This window comes from Lemur catta, chromosome 12 (assembly GCF_020740605.2).
Source record: "Lemur catta isolate mLemCat1 chromosome 12, mLemCat1.pri, whole genome shotgun sequence".
Classification (NCBI taxonomy): domain Eukaryota; kingdom Metazoa; phylum Chordata; class Mammalia; order Primates; family Lemuridae; genus Lemur; species Lemur catta.
In genome coordinates this window covers 44715369-44733663 of record NC_059139.1, presented here as the reverse complement: position 1 = coordinate 44733663, position 18295 = coordinate 44715369, and the positions used below count along the sequence as shown (strand labels likewise).

Genomic DNA, 18295 nt, shown 5'->3' with positions numbered 1-18295 from the left:
CAAAGAATTCTCACTACATTGTTAAATATATGTATTCTATGAAACGATTTTTGAAGTGACAGGATAAGGAGATCCAACTCCTCAACCTTCTCTCTACTATCACACTAGCCATTGTACCATTAGTAGGTGACACTTCAATGGAGGCAAACGGCTTTCCTTGCCTCCAGTATGGTTCCTTCCAATATATTTTCCACAAAACTACAAACGCTGTTTTTTCTAAAATGCAATCCTGATGGTAATTCTTTACTGCTTAATAAGTTAAAACTCATTTTGCAACCAAAATGTCAATGTCAATAATTGATTCAGGCAAGAATCACCAACGGATACTGTAAATACCATTGGGTGACAGGTTGCTGGGTCTCATTTGACAAATTACTTATTAATACAAAGTGCCATTATAATGGAGAAATCCGGCAGGCACCATTCTGGCCAAGTGATCAGTCAGCATTACCAGTAATGGGAAAATTTGATATGTGTATCTCCTGATGAGATGTAAAAGGAAGACCACCTCATTACGTATGTAGTAATCATGAATCCAGTAATGAGGAAGCAATAAAAAGAACTCTAGACTATGGACCAGCTTAGACTCATCTAAAATATCAAGTTCACAAAAGAAGAAAAAAGGTAAGAGAAATATTCTAGATTAAAGAGAAATGACAACTAAATGCAATCTGGGAAGCTTGACTGGACCCTGAATTTAAAAAACCTATTAACGAACATGATTGGGCCAACTGTGGAAATTTGAATGGGAACTGTGTATTATGTAATATTATCGAAACAATGTTAATAATATGGTAACACTTATTGTGACAATAGTATTGTCACTTCTCTGTAAGAGAATGTACTTGTTCTTATCTTAGATACAAGATGATGGAGTACTTAGAAAAAGAAGGCTCAGGTCTGCAATTTACTTTCCAATGGTTCAGTTTTTAAAAGTATCTATCTATCTATGGAGATGGAGAGCAAAATGAGGAGACACAGAGAAAACAAATGAGGCAAAGTGTTAACAATCAATGAATCCAAGTAAAGAGTATGGGAGAATTCTTTAAAAGATTCTTGTAACTTTTCTCTAAGTTTGAAATTATTTCAAAATAAAAGTAAAAGTTAAAAAGTTAGGGGGGTGGGGATCTTATAACGTTAAATATAACCAAACTCCTTAGCATGTCATAAAAATCCTTTTATAATCTGTCTGCAAGCTACCTTTCTAACTTCATCTCTAACGTATTTTATTCATAACTACTTATAGTCATGGCATGCTATTCTTTACACACATTCCTCTCTACCTTTAACTTGCCAATTTATACTTGCTCTTCAAGTTCAAGAATTCTCTCACCTGGGGAACTTTTTAAAGAAAATGCTAATGCCTAGGCCCCATTCCTAGAGATTCATTTAATTGCATTGGATCTGACTCCTACAGAGTCTTGTGCAAATCTCTATCATAGTACGTATCAAATTTAATTTAACCATTCATTCACTCATCCGTCTCCCACAAATTTGTATCTTCAGTACCTAGCAGTGTCAGACACATTGCAGTAACATCTCCATAAACACATTCTGTGAATGAACTCCTCAGATCCAGAGACTAAGAAGTGAATTTTCAGTGTGTAAAACACTCCCTTTTTCAAAGCTTTTACAACAAAGTTGGGTTTTAGCTGTGTTATCTCTATGTTCTAGAGACTGAAAACATACTCCGTTAAAATTCTATCACAATATATTCTTGCAAAGGAAAACTACAGGGAAAGAAAACAGAACCATGGTTGTCAGGGCTGAGGGTAGGTACAGAAGGTGACTAAAAAAGGGAACCAGGGAATCTCAGGGTGATATAACAGTATATATTTGGTTATGTAACTGTATTGCTTATATAATTGTATATATTTGTAAAAACTTGTAGAACTGTACACTAAAAAGGGTGAAGGTTATTTTACGTAAATTATACCTTAATTGTTTTAAATGGAGAAAGAATGCCTTGCTGGCCCTTGTTATATTTTATATTCTTTACCTCTAATACACTGTCTCCTTCAGAGTCCTTTCTCAGGGGCTCCTCAACAGAACTCTCAGCAAGAACCACATCCAAACCAAGTGTGTGGGGCCCTGTCTCAGAGGAAACAACTGGAGCAACTGACAATATCTGAACCTCTTCAGATCCTTCTTCTGGATCTTCACTTCTGAAAAAGAGTTTTAGCATGTTATTTGAAATCAGGCTAACAACATAGAATTGTTTTTAGAGCTAGGTATTTCAAAGATCATTTAATTTGATAGTTTTCGAACTTTTAAAATATATGTAATGCAACAGTACTCCTTTCTCAAGCAAATTATTACATCTACAGCTTATGGCTATAGCCGAAACAGAATATAAACTGAATCTCAGAATCTCTTCCCTCTTTTACCTTTCTGTTAGGTTTACTTCTTGAGAAATACTGGTCCCTTTGATACCATGTATACATGCCAATTTGCTCTGCTCCTTACTCTCTGCTGCTGTAACTGGTCCAAGGCTTTTATCTTCCAATTCTGTTGCTTTGGAAGCATTTTTCTCAGTTTCTTAAATAAAAAACACATTTAAGATATAGTCCAAAATAGTACAGCTAACATGTCCATATTAGAAACATACTCTCTCTTAAAATATAGACCATTAGATAGTGACATGTCCAAACTTCTCTTAATCCAAAAATAAAGTTTATTCACATGGCAGAAGGTGGTCCTGGTCAATGATATTTTCGAATAGTAAAACAGATGATTCATAAATCCTCCACTGCAGATTTTTCACTCCTGTCTGCCATAGCAATTGTATCCCCACATTATGGTGATGGCACTAATAATTAGAAACCCACATAGAAAAGAAGTTTAGAGGTGGGTACACACAAGGTCTGGCTAGTTCCACCTTAGAGGGAGGGGAGCTGTATGGCAAAGAATAATGTCAAAGGGAGACGAAAAAGACTTTGATATAAAAGAGATCTGAGCCTGCAGACTGAGAGAGCTTATGAAAAAAGTGATCTCTCACAGTTCTCATGTATTTTTTGTGTTTAATTGCAATGCCATAAACCTTGAATACCACCATGGGACCCACAGAAAGTACCACAAATGATGCTGGAAATTCTCCCAAGAAGCAGAAGTCATGACGTTACAAAAAAAACCAGAATTGCTTGATATGTCCTGTAGATTGAGGTCTGCAGCTGCGGTTGCCTACCATTGATCTTATTCATCTTATAAACTGACAACATAAACTTTAGGTATCAATAAATACAGTACAGTACAGATTTGTAAATGTATTTTCTCTTCTTTATGATTTTCTTAGTAACGTTTTCTTTTCTCTATCTTACATTACTGTATAAATACAGTATATAATACATATAACATACAAAATATGTGTTAATCAACTATTTATGTTATCAGTAAGGCTACTGGTTAACAGTAGGCTATCAGTAGTTAAGTTTTGGAGGAATCAAAACTTATATATAGATTTCTGACTGCACAGCGGGTCAGCACCCCTAGTTCAAGGGTCAACTACATATGTGTATGTGCATAAAAAAGGAGAAACCATTTGATCAAATACAGCAAAATGGTACTAGTACTTAAACTAGTTGGTGGATTTATGAATATTTATAGCTCATTTTACTTTTTTGTATGTTTGAAAATTTTTATAGTAAGTTAAAATAATTTTAACGACTGAATATTCCTTTGAAATGCTAATGGAATTTTTTGTGTCACAGCAATTTTATAACTTATAAGAGAAGAATAAAATTTACCTCTTTGAGAGTCCACTTCTTCCCCTTTGGTTGCACACAAACTAGGAACTTCCTGATGAGCATCAAACCTGTTGGTCCCTAAAATCTTCTGAAGATTTGGTTTGGGCTTGGCAAATCTACTCCTCATTCTCAAATTGTTGGTTACCTTAGAAGCTTTACTCCTAGAAATAGAGAGATGGGGAGAGAAAGTTATCAACCATATAAGATCTTGCTCTCTCACATTGATACATTCTGTCTAGCACTGATACAGCTAACATGTCACCTGTCAGGTGCCACTTTGTCTAAAAGTGTTCATTTCTTTTTTTTATCTATTTTTTATTTTTTTGACACAGGGATTTTGCTCTTCTGCCCAGGCTAGAGTGCAGTGGCATCATCATAACTCACTGCAGCCTCAAACTCCTGGGCTCAAGTGATCCTACCACTTCAGCCTCCTGAATAGCTAGGACTACAGGTACATGCCACCGCACTCAGTTAAATTTTTTTATTTTTTGTAGAAATGGGGTCTTCCCATGTTACCCAGGCTGGTCTCGAATTCCTGGACTCAAGTGATCTTCCCGCCTTTGCCTCCCACCACAGGGCTGGGATCACAGGCATGAGCTACTATATCCAGACTAAAAGTGTTCATTTCTTAATGCTAAAATTATAAAGTAGTAACTTTACTAGAGGTCTTTAGAAGAGAATCCAGACCATGTTTGTAAAATAGAGAATATATTTATTTAATACATAAATCTATTTCATTAAAGCTTCAAAGACATACAACATACACAGTTATAAACATGTAAACCATTAAACTAAAACCAAAATCAGCCAATATTTACTTTAAAAGGTAAGAAATTAGCATTGCCTACTTTACAATTACATATGCATTTCTCAAAGCTATTGACTAAATTGATGGTAGGTTTAATTATATTTATTAATTGAATACTAAAATAAACCTGGTTGATGTAGCATTCTCCTTTACTCTCTCCATTAAACCACTTTCTTCTCTAGTACTTTGTTCCTCCAGTACAATCTTGTTTTCTTCAAATGATGCAGGAAACATACTAACAACAGGTGAAGAAAGCTCCTGACATTCATGAACAATTTCGTGATTTACATCATGTGGGCTGAAAGGAATATGGCTTTTATCCTTTGAATGAACCTGAGGAAGTACACATACTCCTACTGCAGGAAAAGAAACAGAAAATTAAAATTGGCCCAAAATAAATAGATATTCAAATGAAATAAATTCTTCAACATTCGATAACTATAAAATTCTACATTATTGTTAAAGTTTCCTCCTATGGTTCCAAATTTAAATTTACGATCTCATATTTCATGCTAGTGATAAATTTAACAATTCTTATAGACTGAAACTTTGTAGTAAAAATGAGTTCTTTTGTTACTTGAGTAACTACATAACCTCAGACCACTTGCAAATAGGATTGCCTTCATTTATAATTTATTAAAACCCATATTTTATGTTCTAGAAATTTGTGACAGGCTCCACTGCAATACTATGCCATTGAAAGAGAAGCCCTATATGGAACACAAAATCAGAGACTTTTCTGATAAATTTATGGTTATAAAGCCTAAAAGTCTAACACCTAAAATGAACGGCAAGCCACTCATCACCAGTCAAAATAAGTACCAGTAATATAATTAGCATAATTATCTATTTAATGTAGTTAAGAGATACTAAAATAGTAAAGACCATAGCTTCTCTGTAAGTGCAACCTAATATATATTAAAAATCTGGGTTAACATATCTTGTGGCTCTGTCCAAACTGTCAAAATAGTTTAAATTCTCAGTAACTATTATTGCCCTTTCATACTGTATTTGTCATCTAACTGTAAAGACCATCCTAAGCAGCACTCCTTTGTTAAGAAAAACGTATAAAATGATCGGTGATCAATGAGCTCAGTTAACCAATGATGTTTACGATGAAAAAGATAGAGGACTCACTAGATACACTATTCCATGAATATAAATTATTCTTAATAAATCAAGTGTATTATCTTGAATTAGCTGTCATTCCACCTAAAAGGGTTAAGTAAAATAGTGGCTGAACAAACACATTACCTTTTCTAGAAAAAAAAACAAAGTGATGACAACTTCATATATGAAAAGCTTATTAAAAAAAAAAAATTTCAAATGTAGGTATAATTTCTTAGAAGTTAGATTTTAAATTTCTATTGTTTGGTAGGACTTATCTTGCATTCTTACCATCACCCTGTTCAGGAGTGATCTCTGACTGCAATACTAGATCTCCCATAGTAAGTAAAGTTATGGCAGCTTCAGTGCTTCCATCATTCGTACCTTGTGAGGAAATATACCAACATTAAAACAGAAGAATCAGGCAATTTTTTTTACTTAAGATTTTTAATTCAGGGGTTTATCTTACAGTAACAGGTTTCAATATCCTCTGTACCACTATTACCTTACTAGGGTGGTATTTTGTTCAGGTTATACACTACAAATAAAGAAATAATCACTAGTGATTTTTATTCACTTTAAACACCAACCTCCCATTAAATAATACCTTCCCAAAAATGCTCTCATCTGTGCAGATCCAGAGGAAACACTTAACAAATACTTCTTTATCAAACATTTAACTCACCTTCTAAAGTAACATTCCTAGAATTCAAGTTTTTCTTTTTTTGAGACAGAGTCTCACTTTGTTGCCCGGGCTAGAGTGTGTGCCGTGGCGTCAGCCTAGCTCACAGCAACCTCAAACTCCTGGGCTTAAGCGATCCTACTGCCTCAAACTCCTGAGTAGCTGGGACTGCAGGCATGTGCCACCACGCTCCGCAAATTTTTTCTATATATATTTTTAGTTCGCCAGATAATTTCTTTCTATTTTTAGTAGAGACAGGGTCTCGCTCTTGCTCAGGCTGGTCTCGAACTCCTGACTTCGAGTGATCCACCCGCCTCGGCCTCCCAGAGTGCCAGGATTACAGGCGTGAGCCACCTCGCCCGGCCCAATCCAAGTTTTTAATAGAGATGAACTATTCAATAGCTGAAACTTTTTGTTCAACTCTCCAGTAAATGGACTCATTTACTATCACCATTACTAAATCACTGTACTAGTGTTAATAAAGTAGCTTTAGTAGCTTCCTGGTTAGGTTACCTGGTTCCTCTTGAATATGTTCACCTGTGGTCATTTCCTAAAAGAAGAAAAGATAAGTAACATCTTAAGTTATTTCCCTGAACACATGTTCTTTCTCAAAAAGCACTATGTTTTATAGGTTTTTCTATACTTTTAGTCATAATAGAGGAAACTGGTTTTTTTTCTTAATTTATAATTATTCATAAAATTTCATAAGAACAGGAATAACTTAAAAGCCAAATTCCTTTGTCTCTTGCCCCTGATTTTACTTTTGTTTTATTATATGCAAATCTTAACTGTGATCATATTGCTATGTACATCTACCATTGTACTCTACTTCTTCACTGTCAAAATCTCTCAACTCTATAGTCATAACTGCTGCAAGTTTTTACCCAATGGAAACCAAGGTCTGAAGGGTATTGCAAGTTTTATACACACTACTAGGTGGCTGAAAACTTAAATGAATTTTAACAAATTAAGAAGTTACAGGATCAATGTCGAAAGCGACAGCTTGAGGAGCTCCACTATCCCACTCGCAGTGAAACTGATTTAAGAAAACAAAATAAAACACTTAAAGGTTCTGGAAATGGTCCTAAGAGCAAAAAGCAAATGAAGAAACATCTATTCAAGAAAACCTATGAAAATTTGCTAACAACAGTCACAGTCTATGTGAATCAAGACTGTTTTCTCCTTCCTTTCTCCCAGCTCAGCATGGCAGAGACTCAGACTGCTGTAGACAAGAAAACAGGGCCCCCATTCCCTACAGGTCCCAGCTAGAGAGCATTCTTCCTCATGGGGGCAGGACTTCAGCTGCTGACATCACAAGAAAACTACAGACCAGTATCTACTATAAACACGGAAATAAAAACATCAATAAAATATTAGCAAACCAAAGCCAACAACATATTATATAAAAATTATATATCATGACCAAGTAAGATTTAACCCCAGGGATTCAAGCTTAGTTTAATATCCAAACATCAGTACAATAAAAAAAAAATCACATGAACATCTCAATAGATGCAGAAACAGCATATGACAAATTCCAACACCCTTTCATGATAAAAACACTCAACAAACTAGGAATAGATGACAACTTCAACATGATAAAGAGCATCTATTAAAAACCCATGGCTAACAACATACTTAAGGAATAAAACAAAAATGTTCACTCTCACCACTTCTATTAAACATTGAACTGGAGGTTCTATGCAGGGCAATTAGGCAAGAAAAGGGACAATAAGGCATCCAGATCAGAAGTGCTACAGATTGAATTGTGTCCCCCAGAAAGATGTGTTATAGTCCAAATCCCCAATGCTGTGAATGTGACTTTATTTGGAAACAGAGTCTTCACAGATGTAATTAAGTTTAGATGAGGATTAGGATTAACCCTAATCTGGTATGACTGGTGTCCTTATAAGAGGAGGAGGAGACACAGACATATACACAGGAAAAATATCATTAGCAATGGAAGCAGCAGTTGGAATTATGCTGCCACATGCCAAGGAATAACAAGGACTGCCGACAACCACCAGAAGGCAGGAGGAAAGGCACGGGATGGTTCTTCCTCAGATCCTCCACGAGGAATCAGTACTGGTTAACACCTTGATTTTGGACTTCTAGACTCTGGAACTATGAGAAAATAAATTTTTGTGGTTTTTTGTTGTGAGACAGAGCCTCCCTCTGTCACCACAGACAGAGTAACAATGGCATGATCATAGCTCACTGTAACCTCATACTCCTGAATTCAAGCAATCCTCCTGCCTCAGCCTCCCAAGTAGCTGGGACTATAGGTGCATGCCACCACGCCCGCCTAACTTTTCTATTTTTTGTAGAGACAGTATCTCACTCTTGCTCAGGCTAGTCTCAAACTCCTGACATCAAGAGATCCTCCCACCTCGGCCTCCCAGACTGCTAGGATTACAGACAAGAGCCACCCCACCTGGCCTAATTTTTGTGGTTTTAGGTCACCCAGTTTGTGGTCCAGAGAGTTCTCAACTTAGGAGTTTTTAACTTTACAATGAGTTTACTGGGATGTAACCCCATCATAACTTGAAGGGCATCTATACTTTATTATAGCTATCCTAGAAAACTAACACAGAAAGGAAGAAGTCAAATTATCTCTATTTACAGATGACATGATCTTGCATATGGAAAATCCTAAATAATCCACTAAAAAACCATCAGAATAAAAGAGTCCAGCAAAATTGCAGGATACAAGACTAATACATAAAAATCAATTGTATTCCAATACACTTGCAGTGAACAATCCAAAAATGAAATTAAGAAAACAATTCCATTGACAATAGCAACAAAAATGACAACGTATTTTTAAATAAATTTAATGAAGGACAAACCTTATAGTCTAAAAACTACAAAACATTGTTGAAAGAAAATAAAGATCTACATAAATGGGAAAACATCCCATGTTCATAGATGGAGTCTCAACATTGTTAAAGTTATATCATCCCTCAAACTAATAAGCAGATGTAATGCAATCCAAATCAGAATCCCAGATGACTTCTTTGCAGAAACTGACAAGATTTTAAAATTCATATGAAAGCGAAAGAGACCCACAATAGCCAAAACAATTCTGAAAATGAAGGAAGTAGAACTTATATTTCTCAATTCCAAAACTCACTGTAAAGCAACAATAAATATAGCATCACCAGCACCAGAATAGACATATAGAACTGAGAGTCCAGAAACAAACCTACACATCTATGGTAAACTGATTTTTGATAAAGGTACCAAGACCATTCATTGGGAAAAGAACAGTCTTTTCAAACAAATGGTGACAGGACAACTGGATAGCCACACACAAAAGAATGAAGTTGGATAATGAAGTTATCATACTATATACAAAAATTAACTCAAAAGGTATCAAAGACTTAAATGCAAAAGCAAAATCCACAAAACTCTTAGAACAAAAATAAGTGTAAATCTTCAGGACCTTGGATTTGGCAAAGGATTCTTAGATATAACACCAAAAGCATGAGCAACAAAAGAAAAAATAGATAAATTGGACTTCATCAAAATTAAAACTTTTATGTTTCAAAGGAAACCACCAAGAAAGTGAAAGGACAACCCACAGAATGAGAGAAAATATTTGCAAAACATATTTCTGATAAGGAACTTGTATTCAGAATATATTAATATAAACAATTCTTACAACTCCTTAAAAAGACAATTAGGCCAGGCACGGTAGCTCACGTCTGTAATCCTAGCACTCTGGGAGGCCAAGGCAGGAGGATTGTTTGAGCTCAGGAGTTCAAGATCAGCCTGAGTAACAGTGAGACCCTGTCTCTACAAAAAAATAGAAAAATTAGCTGGGCATGGTGGTACGCGCCTATAGTCCCAGCTACTTGAGAGGCTGAGGAAGGAGGATCACTTGAGCCTAGGAATTTGAGATTGCAGTGAGCTATGATGATGCTGCTGCACTCTAGCTGGGGCCACAGAGTGAGGCTCTATCTCAAAAGAAAAAAAAAAAATAGCCCAGTAAAAAAATTAACAAAAGATCTTAGACATTTTTCCAAAGAAGATATACAAATGGTCAATAAGCACATGAAAAGATGCTCAACATCACCAGTCACGGGCCAGGCGTGGGTGGCTCAGCCCTGTAATCCTAGTACTCTGGGAGGCCGAGGCAGGAGGATCACTCAAGGTCAGGAGTTCAAGATCAGCCTGAGCAAGAGTAAGACCCCATCTCTACTAAAAATAGATAGAAATTGGCCGGACAACTAAAAATATATAGAAAAAATTAAGCCAGGCATGGTGGCACATGCCTGTAGTCCCAGCTACTGAGGAGGCTAAGGCAAGAGAACTGCCTGAGCCTAGGAGTTTGAGGTTGCTGTGAGCTAGGCTGATGCCAGGGCACTCTAGCCCAGGCAATAGAGTGACATTCTGTCTCAAAAAAAAAAAAAAAATCACTAGTCACTAGGGAAACACAAATCAAAACCACAATGAGATACCACTTCACACTCACTAGAATAGTTAGATCACAAAAATCAAATAACAAATGTTGGCAAGGATGTGAAAGAATAGGAAAACTTACACACTATTGGTGGGAATGTAAAATGAAATAGCTGCTTAGGAAAACAATTTGGCAATTCCTCAAATGACCCAGCAGTTTCATTTCTAGGAATATACCCAATAAAAATGAAAACATATGTCCACAAACACTTGTACATGAATGTTTATAGCAGTATTTTTTATAATAGACAAAAGATGGAAACAACCCAAATGCTCATAAATGAATGAATAAACAAAATGTAGTGCAACCAGTATGGAATATTGTTTGCCTACAAAAAGGAATGAAGTACTAATACATACTATAACACTGATGAATACTGAAAACATCAGAAGAAGCCAGACACAAAAGACCAGATTTTATAATTCCATTTCTACAAAATGTCCATAATACACATATCTATAGAGAAAAAAAGTAGGTTACTGAAATGGGTTGTGGATCTGTTCTCCATGAGAGAATCCCTGATTTCTTCATGGAGCGTGTACATAACAATTTTGATCATATTACCTATTTTTCAATTTTGCGTTTTTATTCAAATGTTATCTCCTTTTTTTTTTCCTTTGAGAAATACACTGTCACTATGTGGCAGGGTCCTTATGTTATTCTAACAGCATGTGTATATATCTGAAGGAAGTTGTTTTATTTACATATTTCTAAACATTTCATCTTTAAAAAAATTGTTCAGAGAGGCATTTACCTTCCCAAGGCTGGAAAGCTGGGGAATTTCCCAGTTTCCTAATTTTCCACCAGAGGAATATGTGTAAGTAGAAAAGTATTGACTACTTACATATAGTGTGTATGTATGTACACATATAAATTATGTGTTAAAGAGCTGATACCGATTTTCATATGACAATGTTAGGCAAAGGCCTCCCAGCATTTGAAGAGCAGGTTTTCATTTATATGTATTTTTGGGATAGAAAATAAAATTTGTAAACATAGCCCCATTTCAAAGAGTAATACTTTTCTAGCAGAGAAGACCTTGTGTTCATAGGCCTGTTTGCTGCTAAAAGAGACTTTGTATATCAGTATTTTTAAGATAAAAATAGGTAACTGTGTAGGGTATTGTGGGACAGGTTATATGTAGCTGGCCTTCACATTGGTGAAATACCAGTCCCTGCTATTTCATCCTCAGGCAGTGATGGTGGCGTGCTGGGCTGGGGAGAAAGGAGATGATACAACTCAATCAGTGTTGCTACTAATTGTTCTCTTTGGGTTGAAACTTATGATGCTATTAAATTAGATTATCTTCCTTTAAAAGAAAAAAAAAAGTGGGTTACTGGTTCCCTTCACCTGGGGAGAGTTAGGAAGAAATGAGGAGTGACTGCTAATGGGTTTGAGGTGATGAAAAATGAGGTGATGAAAATGTCCTTTTTGAGGTGATGAAAATGTCCTAAAATTGACTGCAGTTATGTTTGTACAACTCTGTGAATATAAGAAAAATAACTGAATCATGCACTTTAAATGGATGAACTGTATGGTGTATGAATTATATCTCAATAAAGCTGTTTTAAAAAGTTACAATTCCAGCTCTTCACTTGCAAAAACAAAATAAATACCAAATATGGAAGAATGCAAACAAAATACAACTAAATATATTTTAAGTAATTTATATTTAATATAAATTTAATGCAACAGAATTTTAATGTAAAAATCTATGTGGTCCTAGCATTTTGGGAGGCTGAGGTGGTAAATCACCTGAGGCCAGGAGTTGGAGACCAGGCTGGGCAATATAGCAAGACCCCATCTCTACAGAAAACATTTTTTAAAAAATTAGCAGGGTGTAGTGGTGCACACCTGTAGTCCTAGCTACTAGGGATGCTGAGTTAAGAGGATCACTTCAGCCCAGAGTTTGAGGCTATAGTGAGCTACGAACCAGCCACTATACTCCTGCCTGGGCGGCAGAGCAAGATCCTGTCTCACAAAAAAAAAAAAAAAAAATTCTATAAGGATATTAAAAGCTTTACCTACATACAAAAAGAAAAAAAAAATCAGTGCTTTCCAAGTCAAATATAAAATCTGTGGATTATTCACTAGTTTTTACTGGTCAAATTCACAGCTCCCTACATAAGAGAAATTAGCTAAGAACTATTTATAAACCTAAAGGTTAAAAATAAACCTCCAGTTTTTGAAAGTAAATGAAGAATACAAGGCCAAAACATTAAAATAGATGCTTACAAATGACGACGCATTCAAATTTTCTTCTTGTTTCATTTCCTGAGTAGTCACATCTGTGTTTGAGAGCTGATGCTGAACAACAGCTATGCATCCTATATCTGGGACATTTACAGTTATTTCAAGCTGTCAAAATAAAGTTTTATTATTTCATTTTGGCATACTATAAACAGCAAAACAAAACCTCATTTTCCACATAAGTAAAATGAAATGTTAAAATGAAGAAAGAATCCATATTCATACACAATTAAGAAACTAAAATGGGCCTGGCTCATGCCTACAATCCCAGCACTTGGGGAGACCCAGGTGGGGAGATCACTTGAGGCCAGGAGTTCAAGACCAGCCTGGGCAACACAGCGAGACTTCGTCTCTACAAAAAATAGAAAAATTAGTCAGGTGTGGTGGTATGTGCCTGTAGTCCCATCTACTCCGGGGGCTGAGGCAGGAGGCTTGCTTGAGCCTAGGAGTTTGTGGTTGCAGTGAGCTACGATGATGCCACTGCACTCTAGCCCAGACAACAGAGAGAAAACTTGTCTCAAAAAAAAAGAAAAAAAGGAAAAAAAAAAAAAGAAAGAGATGAAACTGAAACATAGTAATTCTTTTTTATTTACAGACACACACAGTCTCATTCTGTTGCCCAGGCTGGAGTACAGTGTCATGATGACAGGTCACTGCTACCTCAAATTCCTGGGCTCATGAGAGTCTCCTGACTCAAGCCTCCTGAGTAGCTAGGGACTACAGGTGCACGTCACCACGTCCAGCTAATTTTTAATTTTTTTTATTTTAGAGATGGGGTCCTGCTGTGTTGGCCAGGCTGGCCTCTAAGTCCTGAGCTCAAGTGATACTCCTGCTTTGGTCTCCCAAAGTGCTGGGATTACAGGCAGGAGCCACTTTGCCCAGCCTGAAATGCAGTAATTCTTAAACTAATTGACAGCAAATTGACAGAAGTAAAACATTTAAGGTTTTTTTTTTTTTCAGGGAGTCTGTGACTAATATAACCAGTAAGCAAAATTTCTAAGGCTAATCTTCTTAGTCCCTGGCATTTCATTTACCATTTTCCCCACTTTGCCCTAACTTTCCCCTAATTTCTATCATCAGTCTGTTAATATCTATGGAGTACTTCCTAAACACTAGAGGGATACAAGGTCAAATAAGACAAGTTTGGTTCCTGCTCTCAATGAACTCACAATCTAAGAGATCAGACATGTAATCAACTAACTATACATTGTCATAAATGCTATAATAGAGATGAGTTGAAAGCACTTAAAAAGATTTATTATCCCGTCCTCCTGTGACAACTATCCTATTCTACAACCCCAAATAAAAACAATTACTGTATGATTATATGAGGTTCCTAGAGTAGTCAAATTCATAGAGACAAAAAGTAGAATGATAGTTACCAAAGGCTGGGGGCAGGGGTGAGGTGGGAGGGTTTAATGGGTACAGAATTTGTTTTACAAGATGAAAATAGTTCTGTGGATGCATGTTGGTGATGGTAGTACAACATGTACATATGAATGTACTTAATGCCACTGAACTGTACACTTAAAAATAGTTAAGATGGTAAATTATATATGTATTTTACCACAATTTTAAAAAAAAGAATGAAAAAAATGTCCCTTCTACCTTCTCTACCAACCAGAACTAGCCTGAGCTTATTACAAAGAGTTAATAGAAAAAACCTGCCAAAAATTAATCAGAAAGTAGATTAAGCAGTTCCCAAATACAAGTGCAAGCAGATTTCTATCATTATTGTTATACTGATTCCCTTACTGGATCTGGGCCACAGGAGCTGAATAATCACAAGAGGTCACACAAACCTACTTCTATTGATTCCTTACGCTATTCACTAGGCCCCAAACAAATTATATTTGGTAGAAGTTATTTAGAGAATGAACTCTTTAAATCCCAATGATCACTAAAAGAATAAATAATGATCCATTAAAAGAAAAAGGAGGAAAGAACCAAGCAAGATAAAATGCCAAGGATTCAAAAAAACAAACTACCTCTTCCATTGTTTCCTCAATCTGAGCAGAAACAGGTTCAGGAGATCTGAGACCAACAGGTACAAACACTGGAGCTTTGTTTACTTCTTCTGGAGCAAGATGATAGCTTTCTTCTTCATAGTCAGACTCAAAATCCTCAGCATCATCGTCTTCTTCCTGGGAAGCCCGAAGAGTCACCAGCATGGCCTTGGAAGCCCTAGGTTCCTTCTTAGAGGTCTTACCCCGAATTCGTTTTGATCCACGCCCTTTGGTGACATTCGGTTTAATCTTTCTATGCATTCTCCTTTCACTATGATCTATCTCACACTCAGATGCAGAAGAGATAGTTCTTCGATCAGGAGCAATTTTGGAGGAATTTGATTCTTTTAACAGTTGTGGACACCTGGATGTTTAAGCAAAATAAGAATTTTGGTCCTATGTACACAAGGATAATTTTAATAAAAACCAAATAGGAGTGAAACCCCAGTTCCAGTCATTAAAATGAGAACTACCACCATCTGTTCTTTTAAAACCTTATGCTGTGAAAATAAGAAAGGAATTAACTGCTACTTAGTTTCTCATTCAAAGTCAATTCTTAGTTATCTAAATCTAAATTTTTCATAGTAAGTTTTCAATTCTGGGCTGTTTTTAACCGTAATATGAACGTAGAGATGAAATAAATACAACACTAAAACTTGTTAGAAGAAAAAGGGATAAAAGACACACAACCAATACAGAATAGGGGATCGAAAAGTGATACTGATTTATCCTCCTGGGTAAACAGATTAGGTCAAAAGGGAGGAGGCAGAAATCCATCAAAGCAATGCTGTTTTTTAGGACTTAAGTTCCCTTCTACTTTCTTTGAAAACTACATAAGTAGGGTACTCTTCATTTGTGTCTGTGACCCCATTTAAATTAGCACCCTAATTACTTAGGTGATACACACTACATCTTTGGTCAGCCTTCTATTCATGTCTAATAGACTCAACATCAAGAAATTTTAAACTTGAGAAAGAAAAATCTTCCTAAGAAGATCATAAAAAAGTAAATTGTAGTAAATAACAATCAAACATGGGGAAAAAACAGACCTGTCAATAAAAACAGCCTCTATTTCTATTAACAAGCCACCTTTTTGTTCTGTCAGTAAGTTAAGGTAGGACATTTATGAACAGTAAGTGATTTTTATTTCCTATTCTGAAAGTATTTGTTAAATAAAATGTTACCTTGTTATTTTACTGAGATACTGCTCTTCAACGACTGAAGATATAGAATTCTCTCCTACAACTTCTTCTCCAACGCTTCCAGACGGTCCAACTTCTAATTCAGCATGTTTCTGGGCCAAATCAGACTCTTTGGAACCTATATAATCTTTTCTTGCTGAAACTTCCAGAGATGTCAGAAATTCAGCCTTTTCCTTAAATTTAAGAAGAAATTAGCTAATATTACTCCAGAAACAATCTTTATGTTAATTTCATTTTGTGGTTTGACCTAAACCTCTAAGCTTACACCTACACACAAGTGATGAGTTGCTAAATTTTTCTTTTTTTTTTTGGAGACAAAGTCTCGCTCTGTTGCCCGGGCTAGAGTGCCATGGCATCAGCCTAGCTCACAGCAACCTCAAACTCCTGGGCTTAAGCGATCCTTCTGCCTCAGCCTCCCGAGTAGCTGGGACTACAGGCATGCACCACCATGCCCGGCTAATTTTTTATATGTATTTTTAGTTGTCTATATAATTTTTCTATTTTTTAGTAGAGACAGGGTCTCGCTCTTGCTCAGGCTGGTCTCGAACTCCTTCCTGACTCAGGCGATCCTCCCACCTTGGCCTCCCAGAGTGCTAGGATTACAGGCCTGAGCCACCACGCCCAACCTCTGAGTTGCTAAATTTTTATAATACTGGAAAGTCATTCACTTTTCATGAAAATAGTTACAGTATAAAATTAAAAAAAAATTTTTTTTCCAAACTTACTTTTAGAAGGAACTGGGTGTCAGAATCTCCTTGCTGCAATAAATTATCTTCTAGCTTGCTTGCTGCACTCTGATCTGCTGTGCCTTTCTCTATATCTGGATCCTCTTTCTTACCGTGTGCTCTTCCCAAATTTGGCTCAGCCTTCTGGAATTTCCTTCTTATCATTTGTGCTGGACTGGGAACATATGGTTTATTTTCATGTCTAGAATGAAGTACAAATCATATTGAAGAACAAAACCAGAATTTCTTGTTGATGTAACAGCTGTTAAATCAAACAATTTTGGATAGAAACCAATTCTGTGTTCAAAAGGCTATAAAACCAAGCATGTAAAACAAAACTACACATTGCTGATAAGAAAGGAAAAACATAAAAGCTTTAAAGCTTCCATTTTCTGTATGGCTTGAAGAATTTTACAATATTAGTCTTTTTTTCATTCATTGATTCTAGTATGTAATTTTATGCTACTTCAAAAGTAATATTCAGAGAAATAACTAAATACTAAAAAAATGTCAGTAGCTGAAGATGGATCTCATAATGGCACTTTAAAGAAATGCCTTCACTGATCCCCAAAGTGTGAACAAATATATAAGTCATAACCACCTTGGTCCTTCTGGATCAAGATCAGGCTTAAGAGCTAGAATCTATTCTCCCACTACATGCCTGAAAGATCATTGAAAAGAGTTTATTGACAGCCAATGTCATAAAGTTTTCAATATAACCCATTTGTACCTGATAATCAGACAAAGACAAGGTTTTAACAGTCAACAGAGCAGCCACAGCTCCCAAGGCAACCGAAATAGCTATCTTAAGGTTTCCTGGAAAATAGTAACTAACAATGATCTGAATTAGGAAGTTTAAAAACTAACATAAACCTGGATTTTTATAAAGAATGATGGGGTATGTAAGTATCTATAATGAGTCCTCTGAAAGATCTATATTAAAAACTAATCTTAAGTAATATTTCTAAATAAATTAGCTAGAAGAGAAAGTAGTTCACACATTTCCAAATGTACCAACCTTACTAAGCTCTGGCAGTGAAACATCAAGGAAGTTTGAAGGAATTTCTAAGAAGGTCATGATGCTGGCTAATATGTGTCAGTGTCAGCTAATGTATTTGGGAAAACATACTTAAGTATAAGCTATTTACAATCAAGTGTGATTATGCAAAGCTATTTAAGAATAAAATATACATAAGCCCAATGTGCTGAGGTCCCAATGGATACAGAAGTCTGGACATAAGAATAAGCTAATTTAAAAACTATACAGAGATAGATAGTCTTAGTTACAGCACAGCTAACAGCTGTAA

The 18295-nt window shown here is 35.9% G+C and overlaps 1 protein-coding gene across 6 annotated transcripts in view; it reads right to left on the bottom strand.

The window, feature by feature from the left end:
* The window catches only part of BDP1 (B double prime 1, subunit of RNA polymerase III transcription initiation factor IIIB), an 84464-nt gene that overhangs the window by 16412 nt on the left and 49757 nt on the right, over nucleotides 1-18295 (bottom strand). For all 6 annotated transcript variants that reach the window (XM_045565829.1, XM_045565828.1, XM_045565831.1 and 3 more), the window contains 10 exons: nucleotides 16989-17190; nucleotides 16246-16436; nucleotides 15044-15425; nucleotides 13041-13163; nucleotides 6854-6890; nucleotides 5950-6042; nucleotides 4679-4907; nucleotides 3744-3904; nucleotides 2388-2538; nucleotides 2000-2165 (listed from right to left, as the gene is read on the bottom strand). In XM_045565829.1, the coding sequence (XP_045421785.1) occupies nucleotides 2000-2165; nucleotides 2388-2538; nucleotides 3744-3904; nucleotides 4679-4907; nucleotides 5950-6042; nucleotides 6854-6890; nucleotides 13041-13163; nucleotides 15044-15425; nucleotides 16246-16436; nucleotides 16989-17190 (1735 nt within the window). The remainder of the gene's footprint in view (nucleotides 1-1999; nucleotides 2166-2387; nucleotides 2539-3743; nucleotides 3905-4678; nucleotides 4908-5949; nucleotides 6043-6853; nucleotides 6891-13040; nucleotides 13164-15043; nucleotides 15426-16245; nucleotides 16437-16988; nucleotides 17191-18295) is intronic.